At 40.3% G+C, this 13,315-nt stretch overlaps 1 protein-coding gene across 4 annotated transcripts in view; it reads left to right on the top strand.

The window, feature by feature from the left end:
- LOC121330892 (CMP-N-acetylneuraminate-beta-1,4-galactoside alpha-2,3-sialyltransferase-like) overlaps window positions 1-10,656 on the top strand; it is a 71,310-nt gene extending 60,654 nt beyond the window's left edge. For all 4 annotated transcript variants that reach the window (XM_041277814.1, XM_041277812.1, XM_041277815.1 and 1 more), the window contains 3 exons: window positions 4,435-4,581; window positions 6,284-6,430; window positions 9,666-10,656. In XM_041277814.1, coding sequence (XP_041133748.1) covers window positions 4,435-4,581; window positions 6,284-6,430; window positions 9,666-9,755 — 384 coding nt within the window. In that variant the 3' untranslated portion in view covers window positions 9,756-10,656. The remainder of the gene's footprint in view (window positions 1-4,434; window positions 4,582-6,283; window positions 6,431-9,665) is intronic.
- The last annotated feature ends 2,659 nt before the right edge of the window (window positions 10,657-13,315 follow it).

The raw sequence follows: 13,315 nt of genomic DNA, 5'->3' as shown, positions 1-13,315 counted from the left end.
TAAACTAAAGCACAGGCAACATGCTTAAACTCATACATGATGCTGAGATACTAAACAGGAACTCCTTTCTTCCATTGGTTCATTGCTTTGTCTGACTGCTAATTCACTTTACAGAACAGGACCTGCCACTTGGACAGGGGTATTCAGCCTTCAGTGCTACAAGCTGGTCATCTACAAGGGACATTAAATCAAATCCCTGACTATGGATAGACACAAGGCTGCAGTTCTCAATTTTGGTAGGAGAAACCTCAACACTGTATGCAAAAGCCCAGAAGAAAACTGCCAGGGGTCATGTCTGGTGCTTGCAGGGGCAATTGACAGGTTGCAAACCTAAGTTGCATGTTCCCTTTTATCAAACCAGTAGCGAGACAACTGGTCAACTGTAACGGAGAGCAATGGAGATTTTATTTTCTTTAATCAATACTGTTTTTCTAAAGACTGCTTTTCTGCTGAGGTTTCCACACTGAAGCCCAGCAGACCACCTCAATGACATGGGAACCCATCTAGGCAACTAGCCCCTGTTTTCCTGACAGAATCAATCTATAACTGATTAAACTTTGAAACAGCAAGGCTGTAGTCTCAAAATATAAGCATGCATCTGTAAGTCCATCCCTAGTGTATACAATAGTATTTCCAAATGTGTTTATTCATTTGTGGTGCAGTGTTAAACACATTAAGAATAAGAGAGTCTGCATCTGCTCCCTGAACCCTGTGTTTTTTAGAAGCCTTTAATTAATTCTCCTACAAGAATATAAATGTGTTCTACTGGCCTTTTAAAACCACATAAAAACAGCCCACATGTGCAGTAAAACTGAAAGAGCAGAGAATGCATCATGGGACCTACCTCGGTACCACCTGTATTAAGTACCTGGTGCAGAGGACACAGATCCCCCTGTTGGAGCAAAAAGTATGTTTTCTTGTGCTGGGAAAGCTCCCAGCCAGCCAGCTCATAATTGTCACCCCTCGTCTGTCAGTCTGGGAAATGGGACAAAGGTAAAACGGTTCCGATTTCATTCTGCTTGCTGTTTCTACTGCTAAGCTTTGAACACTTGTCAGGGTAGTAGGGTATCTGACTGCTCATGAGGGCTGAGGGACTGACCACACTGAGAATAGCTTTCAGTGCCGTTCAGAGAAGCATTTACAAAGTGCCTGTATAGGGTAAAGGACTGACAGCACAGGAGGTTGAACACATTGTCAGTCCTCTCTCTGTAGTGCTAGCACAGTGATGAATGTAGTGCCTGACAAAGGTGTGAGACTTGACAATGCTGTAGACTGCAAACCCTGCTTTCAACAGGGCAGTTGATGCCAAGTGTCGAAGATGGCTGCAAGGTCAATGCCGTATCTGCAGGCCCCAAAGGCAATTGCTGAAATTGATTTTAACAGCATTATTAATGCCAGTAGACTTGGGGTTTAGCAGAGATGACAAAACGTTTTCTAACTCCAGAAGGAGAGGGGAGAATCAAAAGGATGCATATCTCGAAGGATTCATTCCTAGTTAAAAATAAAGAATTAATGGTGAAATATACAGTACATTTTGACAGTAATAGTTTTATTTAAACAGTAAGATCTTTCCTATGCCAGAGTGTGTCAGGATTATCTGACTGCACCACACGGGAATCTGGTTATATTGAAGAAGCTCTGCAGGTCAAGGAAGAGTTTTGTGCCTGTGAAAGATTGGGTGTTACTGATGGCTCAGCACCCAGAAGCCCTCAGTCAGTCTACACAAGCAGCTGCAGGGCAAGCAGTTTTGACAGGTGATGAATTGAAAATGCTGCCTCCCCTCGTTGCCCCCCCCCCCCCCCCCCCCCCCCCGCCCCCCCCCCCAAGTATAAAACAGTTGTGTTTTGTCTCCATGCAGCTCTTCCAGTTGAAATCAGTTTTTTGCTTATTGATAATCCTCGGCTGGCCTTTTTCTTTACAAAACCACAAGACGAGTGGAATTCCTACAACTAGAATTTAACAACTGGTAATATATGATTAACTCCCTGTACCACATATTGTTACTGCTCCTCCCTCAAAACAAGATATATTTGACCTGGTCTACCTGTTGTTCTTCCAGTATTATCTTGCTGTATACTATTGTCATTGTAACATATTTTAATTTATTAGTAAGGTTGCTATGAAATGGATGCCTGCCTACAGTGGCTCCGCCTTGAACACAAGGCTTTGAAATTGGTCTTCATGAAACAATTCGACCACCCTGTTTATCTGTCTCTGACTTTTAAGCCTGCAGATTCTCAGACAGATAGATCGCAAAGGAAAATAAAACAAACTCGGTATTGATTCCTCTTTAGCGGGAGCCATTTGCAAGTGGGGGCTGTTATAAAGGGGAGTTGTGTAACTAATTTGATTCATTGCAGTTCTAAAGAAAGCTACTGTCCTGAAGCGAGCTAGAAAGTTTGTTCAGTTTAACAAACTTCTGACTTGCTATTTAACTGATCCATTAAATGGACGTTCTATGCTCCAGATTTATTACATTTTATTAGAACCTAATTAAGCATAAATCATGAATTTCATGTGACAAATTCATATTTTGCGACACAGTAAGGACTTGAGCATGTATTTCATGAATGGAGAAGAGGCTCCCATTGCACAGTGGTTTGAACCATTCCAGCCTTTGTTGTAAGGCCCATCTGAACTTTCTCTCACAGGTTTGCCAAAAGCTCAGGTAAAACTTGTATTGTCACAAAATGCTATTCCATTCCTGCATTTGTATGGAGACCTGGGTTCTAATCTCTTTTGTGGTCTCAACCAAGCCCCTGGAGACTAATCCACAAAACCACCACACAACTCATCATAACTTGCAGTCTACTTGAGACTCCGAGGTACACAATGTTCAGGTCAGGAATAAAGATCAATCTGTTGACTAATGTTTTTTGGGATGCATGAACCAGTTTTTAATACTGGCGGTTGACATTCCAACTGGGACCAGTTAATAGTGAAGTGCCTCTGATTTGTGATATTAAGTGAACAGATTCAAAAGAGATATATATATATATATCATCTTATCTGATCTGGCCAAAATCTGCATTCACCCAGAGGCTTGTCATTATTTTATATTTAGAAGTGATACTTTCCCTTTACTATAGAAGGAACTGTTTTGTTCTGACTCCAGTTATTGATACCAGCGGTCTGGTTAAACTGCAAAAGCTCCTTCAGACAAACACTCTTTGCCTGGTGGACAGTTACAGACATTTTGGCTGGATGAATATATACAAATATGACTAGTTTAAACTGAAGTGTTGGAAGGTGTTTAAAACTTAGTATCTGTAAATATCACCTTTCAACAGTGTAACTCGCCATTTGGGGGGGGGTTCTTGGCCTGTATTTGCAAAGTAGATAACCAGGGGACTGTGAATGCTTTGACATCTCTGTTCACTGCAGCTATAAGTAGACTGAGACACACTTGTAAACAACCACCATTGTGCATCCATGTTGGGCGTTTTGTTTCATTCAGTGGGCGTGACATGTAGAGCAACAAATATTCTGTATTTACGCACCTCCACATCGTACAGATGTTAGTGTGCTGTAATTGGTTTTTACCAAAGCGAACATCCATAAGAGACTTTCTTGCCTCTGTTCCACAATGTGAAACACTTCCTTGCAAACTCATTGACGGGAAAGCCAGTTCAAGCTATGGCGTGCCATTGGCACAAAGCCAAACCATTTCAAAGCAGCTTGCCGTGCTCAGTGGAAGCTCCCTTTTATTTGTGATATCAAAGGCAGCATTCACTTATTTGTACAGGTGATTTCCATTAAGCCCAATAACCTGACCGCCTGTTTGCCATCAAGGTTGTTGTCATTTAGCTGTCTCCCGGCTGAATAATAGGGAATCACAATGAAAAATGAATTGAATAAATGCAAGGTAATTGCTCAGCTGTATTTTTTCCCCCAGTAATTGATATGGTGAGGGCCTGTGGCTCTGGGCTCATGGCAGGCTGCAGTGCACAAAGACAGAGATCGTTGCACGTCCTCCCTTCCTAGTGGAAAGAATTACGTGGCCCTTTTGAGTGGATGATATTGACGCTCTTGTGTTTTGTGGTCATCAATCTGTTCAATAAAGTAAGGGGAGTGAAATCTACCTGTTTGCTCAACTGTTGGTTACAGTATATATTAACAAAAATAACGCACCAGGAAATTCTGCTGTATAATGTCTTTCTGTTTAAGATCTATAACTATTCTAGCCTATAACCAATTTTAACAAAATTCTAACTTCTGTATGGGGAATATATGCTCCAGACAATGACTCGACCTTTTTAAAACATTCCGAATTTAATTTATATGAAGGTCTATTCATAAGAAGTTAACAGAAGATGGTACTTTTATCCCCAAAGAGAATATACAATATATCATTTTCTATATGTTTCTGGAAGTATAGGTGACACTTTAATGAGAAGATCATGCTAATCCGTCTTCTTCCTGTTTCATTTTCAGCGTGGGACAGATGGATTCTGGAAGTCGGTGGCCCTACAGGTCCCCAAAGCGCCCACAGAGATGCGCATCCTGAACCCCTACTTTATCCAGGAGGCTGCCTTCCACTTCATTGGGCTGCCTCAGAACAATGGGCTCATGGGGAAAGGGGTAAGTTAGCAGGAAGTGGGATGGGACTTAATGTTCACTGCCAATTTAAATGGATATCGGCACTGTGAAAAAGTACCAGGCCATAGTGCCTTTCAGTACGTACGTTTACCATTGCACTTCACTGCCTCATGGCTCTTGGTTATTAGTACCGGACGTGACTGCTTTACAGTTCTCCTCTCAAACCACTTAACCACATTTTTCACAGTGCATCCATATTGCTTCCACCCTGCCGCATTATATCAGTTACTGTTGTCCAGAACAGAGTGCAGATCCTATGAAATGGTGTAAGCCCTGCAGTTTATAAATCTCTTCATAGCCTTTAAATAAGGAGGTGTGTGTGTGACAAGGTTCAGAGTTCTATAGATGAAGGGAGCACTGTACCTCAAAGCGACCCCTAGCCACAGTCTCTGCTAATAAATGGTGAACAAGCAACAAACAAAAAACTTTAAAAACTAATCACTAGGGAAATTTATGAAGTTTGGTAACTTTTATGTTTTCTTTTTTTTCAATCAACATTTGGTATTAGTAGAGAAATGACATGTAAAACCTGGTTGCAGAGCCAGTTACTGGGCTCACTTAACCTTTTTTTTTTTTTTTTAAAGAAATATTAATCATCGCTTAGTTTTTAAATATGGAATTGTAATGATTAGTGAAGTGGGGACTGTAGCATGTAAGACTAAAGAAGGTTGCTACTTTTAGCTGAACCCAGAACGTGTGGACTGCATGTTGCTAAAGCATAATGTTCCTGGAGTGAGATCGGCCAGACAGCACAACAGCCAGGGAACAGTAGTATAAGGAACTGATCACGACGGACACACAGACACATCCTCCACTCTGATAACTTAATCCCTACCTGGGCTCTTCTTCCTGGCTGACTAGGAACTTAAGCATTAGGCCAACCAAATGGTCAATGCACAGGGGATACATTTACATTTCATGGGATGTTCTTAAAAATAATTATTAGGATTGCTTTAAATCAGTCTCAAACCCTCTTTAATCTTTACAGACTACATCCCAGTTTGATCTCTACAATGAGCACTGGTTATCCATTATTTTTCAAGGTTGATACATCCATCAAGTCTGTATTTCTGTACTGCCACTTCACGCCACACTACACCCCCCACCCCACTTTCCAGTGAAATTGTGAATGGGGTTTCCGTGGAGTCTGTGCTGACGCTCACTTGGGCCTCTCCTATCAAGCCGTAGCACGCCTCTGCCTTATCAGCCTCTCGTCAGGCTCTCCAGACAGGGATTAGTGCTGTCGTTCAGAGCAGTACACTGATAAGCCATTGTACAGGAGAGGGCTGACGTTTAACAGTGACTGCCGCAGAGAATACATTACTGCAATGACCGCTCAGTCCTTCACTGCTTGAAAGTAGAATTGGATTTCAAAACAGTATTGCGATTTAGTTCTACATTACTGTCACCTGTGATTGAATCTTCTGCTTCCAGGGCACTTACCTGTACTGTTTACATTCTCTCTGTGCCTATCTCTCCGTTGTCCAGGATTTAGTGTCTATTTCCACAGTGTACCCTGCCCTGCTTTGCCTGTCTTCCTTATCTCTTAATTTTTTCACAGTTTGTGTCAGTGTGTGCCCTGGATTTTTAATCCTTGCGCCACATCATTCTGAGTTGTGCTGTGCTTTGCTGCAAGGGTGTGTGTGTGAATGAATGCTGACAGTTCTACCCCTGTCTCTTGCAGAATATTCCCACCCTGGGCACTGTTGCTATAACAATGGCCCTCCATAACTGTGATGAGGTGGCGGTGGCAGGTTTCGGGTATGATATGAACACCCCTTACGCACCCTTGCATTACTACGAGAACGTCAAGATGTCTGCCATTAAAGAGGTATTTCCATGCTGCTGCACAGCATTTAGATAATATAAATAGCTTTAACCTGTTTTAAAAGGCTTGCATGTAGCCCACTAACTTTTATATACATGTATTAGTTAATGGCCATTATTAGCTAACCTATTTATACAGTAATTGCATTAGGTGCTTTTTGTGTTCTTGGCATACAACACTGAGTTTCAGTGGATTTAAATTAAACCACAATAATGGTGAGAACTAAGTCTTTGGATAACTGCTAAACAAAAATACAAATAAAAATTACTAAACGAGTGGGCTTCAGGTTACTTTGGTTTTGCTAAGGGACTGGCTCTCTAGAAAGCTCACTAGCCAGTGTTGTGGGTGATTTAAACTCCTCTGAACACTACTGATAAGGTAATGTCAGCTGTCTATTAGCTGTCCTAGTGCCCAAGACACGGTTAAGCATACACACAGACACTGTGTCAAAAGGATTTGTACTTGGCTTAAGGCTTACATAAGGGTAGCATTTGTTTTAATCTTATAGTATGATTATGAAACAAAAACAAAAAAAATACCAAAGCCTGTTTTGAGTAGAAGGTTTGCTGCTAGAGATTAGTTGGCTCAGACTGAAAGATCAATAACAAAGGAATTATATGTAGACACGCATTCAAAAGTGGAGTATGCTTCACCTTAATGGAGTATATTATAAGGCAATATAAAAGAACAGGTAGACAAAATAACGTTCCCTTGCCCTAATAAGCTACATGCCTTAATATATTTACAGAAAGGGTCTTAGGAAAAAAAGAAAAAGGGAAAGAAAAACAGGATAATATTTATCTAAATTCAGACCGGGTCTTTGGTAGTGGAACCCAAATAAAAAAGAACCTTCAGCTTTTCAACACCCACTGATCCATAAGAAGCCACTGGCTGACAGTGGGGTAACCCACCTTCGAGTTCTCCCAGCAGGTGTCACTACTTGACAGACCCAGGCCTATATCACACCATTCATTTCAACAGGGATTTCATTTGGACACGAAGATAATATTGAATTATACAGAATGACAGTATGTCATTCAGTGTGTGTGATCTATCGATCTATCTGTCTATATCTATCTATCTATCTATCTATCTATACACACACACATATACATAATATTTCTTAACACAAGCAAACATAAGTTTCTCCCTTTTAATTCAGAATAGTAAGTCTTTGTCTAAGTTTTTGTCTTTTTTTAATTAGTGCATCTCACATTACAGTAATGTGGGATAGTCCAGGCCTGGTGTTGGGGGGTGATCCTCACTCTCCGGTCATGCCATCCAATCTTCTGCCTGCAGACACATGTAGCTCTTGTATTTCAATTTGCTGCTACAAATACTGCTTGCTTGCAGGCGATGAATTATTGAGGGCGGTTTAATTGTTTCTGTGTGACCCGGCAGCAGGATAGGTGGGTGAGGGAGGCAGGTGACGAGATTGTTGTCTGGGCTTCAGTGTTACGGAGAAAAGAAAATTGATTTAATCGTAGAAGTCAGGTTTAGGGCAGCAGGAAACCCTTCCTCACTCTGTGTCTCTTTCTCTCTGTTTGATCTGGTGCAGTTAATTTAGAAAGACAGGTTCGAATCCAGTGCGGGTTAAGGACCTGGCAGTTCATGTGAAAAATTGCATCATACAGTATCCTGTTGCAAAATCTGTGTCTTAGCCAGGCTGAGTAGCACAGAAATTAATGCTATTAAATAATGCATTTCAAGTAATGCTTCATTATGTTGAATAGCTCCTGAAAGTAGGCATTAATGGGCAAATCTCTCATTTAAGACAAAGGTCTTTCCTAAAACTGGCCAATCCTCCTTTTAATATAAAGAACCTGAGACAGTTTACTTTGTACGAGCAAGTTCCTGCACTGGGCCGCTTGTATATTTATAGTATGCCGGTTCCCACTTGAGGCAGATGTTTCTTGGCTTTTATAGAAACAACTCAGATGAAATTTGCAGGCCGCTTTGAAATCCAGCCTAATGCGGCTCCCACGTTAATTTGACTTGTCAATTTTTAGAATCCAAACACATTTAAGAAATTGGCTTTGAGTTTAGTACTTGGGTTTTATATTTCTGTCAAATTATGTTATTGTCAATTTGAAAATCTAAATGTTTTAAGTATTTCTAATGAGCTTACAAACTGGTAGTTTTTGTAAACAACCAAAATGTGTATAGAGGAGTACTTAGTGGAGCAATATAAAAAGAACATTGTGGCACTACTAGGCACTGTCTGACCTGGGTGTCTTGAGTAGGAAGAGCTCCTGTGGGCTTAGCACCAGGCTTTGAAACCCTTTGAAACCTTTTGTGGTTCCACAAGTTCCCTGCCAGCGGAAACAGTTTGCATGAAACAATACTTTCACTACCCCTTCCACTCTGCCAATCAGCACAGGTCTGTCCTTGTCTTACTACAGTGCAGCGGCCTCGCACCACATGTGGGTGGATTAGTATATGGAATAGACCAAGGTGATTTCCCAGTTTGATCCTGGCTCTGCTGTGAAAACTGCAGCCTGTGAACTGTACACAGTAAGCACACAGATAGGCGCCCCATGTTGATATGTAGGTCCTTTATCATTGCGCACACACACACTGTAATAGAATACTCTTCTTGCAATGTGTACTGTCATAGAAGCTGCGCTGTGATCAATCTCTGGTCTCTGTTGTGGTGTCAAGTGCTCTGAATAGGCAGGTCCTCTTAAGAGCAGGTGGGCTGAGGAATCCTTACAATGCAGGCCTGGCCTGTTTAAAAGCAACGCTGGGGCTTATTCAGAACACCTAAGAGGAATCAAGGGCTCTGGTTACAGGCAAGACGCTCTGGTTTGGCTATTTACATTGCCCTACCGCAGCAGTCAGAGAGCTGACCATGAACATGGCTGTGTGATTTAGGGGATCACCACCCACCTTGGACACAAGGGAAAATGGAGACTAACATGAGAAGAGCATCTGGCTTCAAAACTAGAATAAATCCCATCATGTAAATCTAAGGACTTTCCAGTCATGCCTTACTAGTTATGTGCAGGAGATTTCAGTAGTCATACTTTCTATGAAAGCTTGGGATCGAAAACAATGCTAATATGTTAAAACGAAGCGATTTTATTGCTGGTTTATTGATCATCTCTGATGGCAGTCGAAAGTGATAAAGGGTTTTAATTGTTCAGCTACAAAGACCAGGGTTGTTTAGCAAGGGAGCACACTGTCCATCCAATTTTGCATTGTAATTGTTTTACAATCTCCTCTCCTTCTCTTTCAGTCTTGGACCCACAACATTGGGAAAGAGAAGGAGTTTCTCCGCAAGCTGGTGAAGGGCAAAGTTATCACCGACCTGACAAACGGGATCTGAAACATCTTGGGGTTGGGGGAAAAAACCCTTCCAAATGACTAGTAGAAGGGAGGGTACCCCTTGAGAGGCACCAGAAAACAGCTGAGTACAGCTAGGACCCCCTCCCCATCAGAAAGATGGTGGAAAAGAAAACCAGCAAACATGGCTGTAGGATCTGTCCCAGCTGACACCTGTGTCGTTGGGCGAAAGCTGCTTGGGAGGGTGTAGGGTGGGTGGGGGCATTATATTTAGTGTTATTTTATGTGGTCTCTACAAACCGAAGCATTAAGTGTTTTAATTTTTAAAAACAGTGAAAAAAAGTAGTTAAAGAAAAAATAAAACATAAGACAATGTAGGATGTGCCAAATGTACCTCTGGAGGAGACGCCCTCCGTCATGTGTTTTGAATGTATACAGTAGTGTTAGACATCAGGGAATCGCCTTTCCTTTTTTCTTTCCGGTTTTCAGTAGTTTGCATCGCCCTTTCTATGAGAGAGTCTCCGTCCGGGTGTCAGCGTACATCTCCTGCTGCTATCGCTGAGAAAGGGCAAGTTGCTCTGTTTTGAGAATTCTTCGGTTTTTAAACACGCGACGTCCTGGATTATTTGTGTGATGCTGGAGTGAATCCTGAAAACACACACAAAAAGAAAAAATAAAAAAGAGGTCAACCTTTTCAAAATCTCTGAATTTCCAGTTTTGGAAAGTGAAGATGGAAGTTTGTTCCTCGGGAGTTTGAGTTTCTTTAGAACAAAGAATTAATCAGAAAGATGTTTTTGATGTCTGCTCAAACTTCTGATACGGACATGTTTTTTTTTTTTTGCTCAGTTGCTTTTGAGATCTTTGAAATTTAAGCAACCAAACTCGTACAGTTTTTCAGTGTTATTATCATGTAACCTGTTTTTTTTTTTTTTTTTTGGCTCGGAACATAAAGTTGAACTATGAATAAGAGGGGTGGGGTATTTATGTATGTTAACTGAAAGTTAAATGAACTTCAATTTAATGTGGATATTGGTAGAATGAAAGTTAATTCTTATTGCACCATTTAATTGATAATATATATGATTTTTTGTCTGTGTGAGGGTGGGCAGGGGTGGGCACCTAGGTATCCACAGCGCCTCCAAGAGGTGAAGCGCTGGATACCGGATTGTAATTTATAACGGCTACACTTGTGGCTTTTTTTTTTTTTTTTCAGCAGGCAAGTTGCAGGACCCTTGTATCGTTTCTGTTTGTATAATCCTTTTTTATGTACGTGTCTCTAACATGAATAACAAAAGTATTATATTTTCCCATTGTTTCATATACTAAACTTTTCGTCACCATTTAGCTAACGGGGGCTTTACGCTGTAATCTATTTTCTTGATTTCAGAGCCATTAGTGGTATTCTTAGGTACAGATGGGAGATTACTGTAAACACTATTATGGCCTGAATCAATCACTGTCAGTATACTACCATTCACTGTGCAGTAAGTGTTCACACACGCCATATTAACACTAAAAGTTCATTCTCTGGCTGCTCATAAGTATAAAATAGATTTAAAAAAAAAAAACTAGGAATATATTTTTAAATATGCAAAATATGTGGCCTCTCCATAGTATAATGAGATGCAAGGTGGATGTGTTTTGTTTTTTTTTCTTCAGAATGCTGGCGATAGGCTTTCCTATCAAAATATTTAGCATGGCAACCATACTAGCTTTTTATCATTAAGACTGTGTACTTAAAAAGCAAATGGTATGCAGGATGGTAAGCGTGTTTTCTTTCTCTGGGCCACCTAATGGATTGTTGTCAGTTGCCTAAATATGTAATAGCACCTCTGCAGCTAGCCGACTGATGCAAATTCGTACTCAGATTTTTCTACCTGCTATCAGTTTTGGTTAATGCCTCTTTGGGTTTTGCTCTCAATGTATAGTTGTATCTGGGGTTTATTTCAATTATCCAAATTCGACTCTGTATGAATCATGCATTAGTTATTAATATCACTGCATACATGGAATACAGTGAGTTCCGCAAAAACCGATGATGATTATAAATTTGAGTGGCTGACTTAAGATCTGTGATGATTATTTCTATAACCCGTGACCCATATATCTATAATGTGAAGTTGTGTTTCACACATTTTGTATTGCATTTACCTTATAAAGCTTTCTTTGTCTTCTGATGTACTGTATGAAGTATATTTTAATGTTTAATGCTTGCCGGTATATCTACATACAGTGTACTGTATGAAGAATTTCAGGTTCCCATTGAACAAATAAAAAGGCCACTACTTATGCTCCCAGAACAAACTGTCTCTCATTTTATTCAGCACTATTGGAATCTGCTCCCCCCCACCCCCCACCCTCACTGCATTAACACCACACTCAACATCAGCTTTGGCTAGAAGCTGTATGATACTCCCGCCCCCCTGCACCCCGGAGTAGAACATTAATAGTGCCAAAGCAAAGGCTTGCGTGAATGGCAGAACCAGGACTCCCTGCCGCACGCCAGCTGTGTCGCAGAGCGTTCTTTTTTATTATGAAAAAGATGCTTTATTGCATAAACAAACTTCCAATTAATCTAAACTCCAGTCACAATTGTACAGTTTTTGTTTGTAGGATTGTTTGAGTCATTGAAGAAGTATAAAGTTCAGGGTAGCATCAAAATAAATATTTATTTTTTTTTTTTTGTTGTTGTTTTTTGCTACAGTCCACTTCAGTTGCCTGCAGTTTAAAAGTGAATACAGTGCATGTGTTTCTTTATGAATTAGAAATGAGAAAGGTACATTGATTTAATCTCAGAGAAGGCTGAAGTCTGTTTTAATCACGTGAACCGAGCTTGCACATTCACAGACCTCTTCCACCAGTGTTTTTATATTCTTTCATTATGTTTTGAAGGGATTAATAAATCACCTTGTCCAGACAATTTTTTTTTTTTCATTTTCTGGGAAGCTAATCTCTTCACTTTAACTTTTGGGCTGTTGTCCTGCACTGGGCTAAAAACTGGACTGTATTGGAAATCATATTGGGTATCAAAAAATTGATTCATCTGGATGATTCATATAAATAAAAAAGTAGAACGAAAGTGGAGCACAGCTGACAGGATTACGAATACTAGAACTATTTAAATTGACCTGCATTACGTTGAAAATACACATGTGCATCTGTACCTTGTGTGTTAGTTTAACGACGTTAATTGTTACTGGCTTCCCAGATTGTAAGAAGATATTGTTGGCCTGGATACAAAACACATATTTACAGTATAGTGTGCTAATGTACTAAGAGAAGGAGAAAATGATTAGGATATAGGACCTCCCAGATTTCTGAGAATAGGAAATCCCAGGTTTAAATGATTATGATATTGTTAATATCTGAATACTGGTCTATTTAGGTTCTTTGAAAGAGTTTCAGAGAGAACGTGAAATACTGTTTTTAAAAGTGCTAGTAGCACTGACAACATATAAATGCAGTACGTTATAATATTTTGCTTAACTTCTAATAAAAATGGATTTGAAGTCTCTCTCGAGCAGCCCAACCAAAATAAAAACAACGCGATGAGACAAATGTTGCCGGTGAAGTCAGTTTGCAAACAGGCTACTTGCTACAGAA

This window comes from Polyodon spathula, chromosome 18 (genome assembly GCF_017654505.1).
Source record: "Polyodon spathula isolate WHYD16114869_AA chromosome 18, ASM1765450v1, whole genome shotgun sequence".
NCBI classification, from domain to species: Eukaryota; Metazoa; Chordata; class Actinopteri; order Acipenseriformes; family Polyodontidae; genus Polyodon; species Polyodon spathula.
Note: the sequence above shows the minus strand (reverse complement) of the source record. Positions and strands in the feature narration are given on the sequence as shown.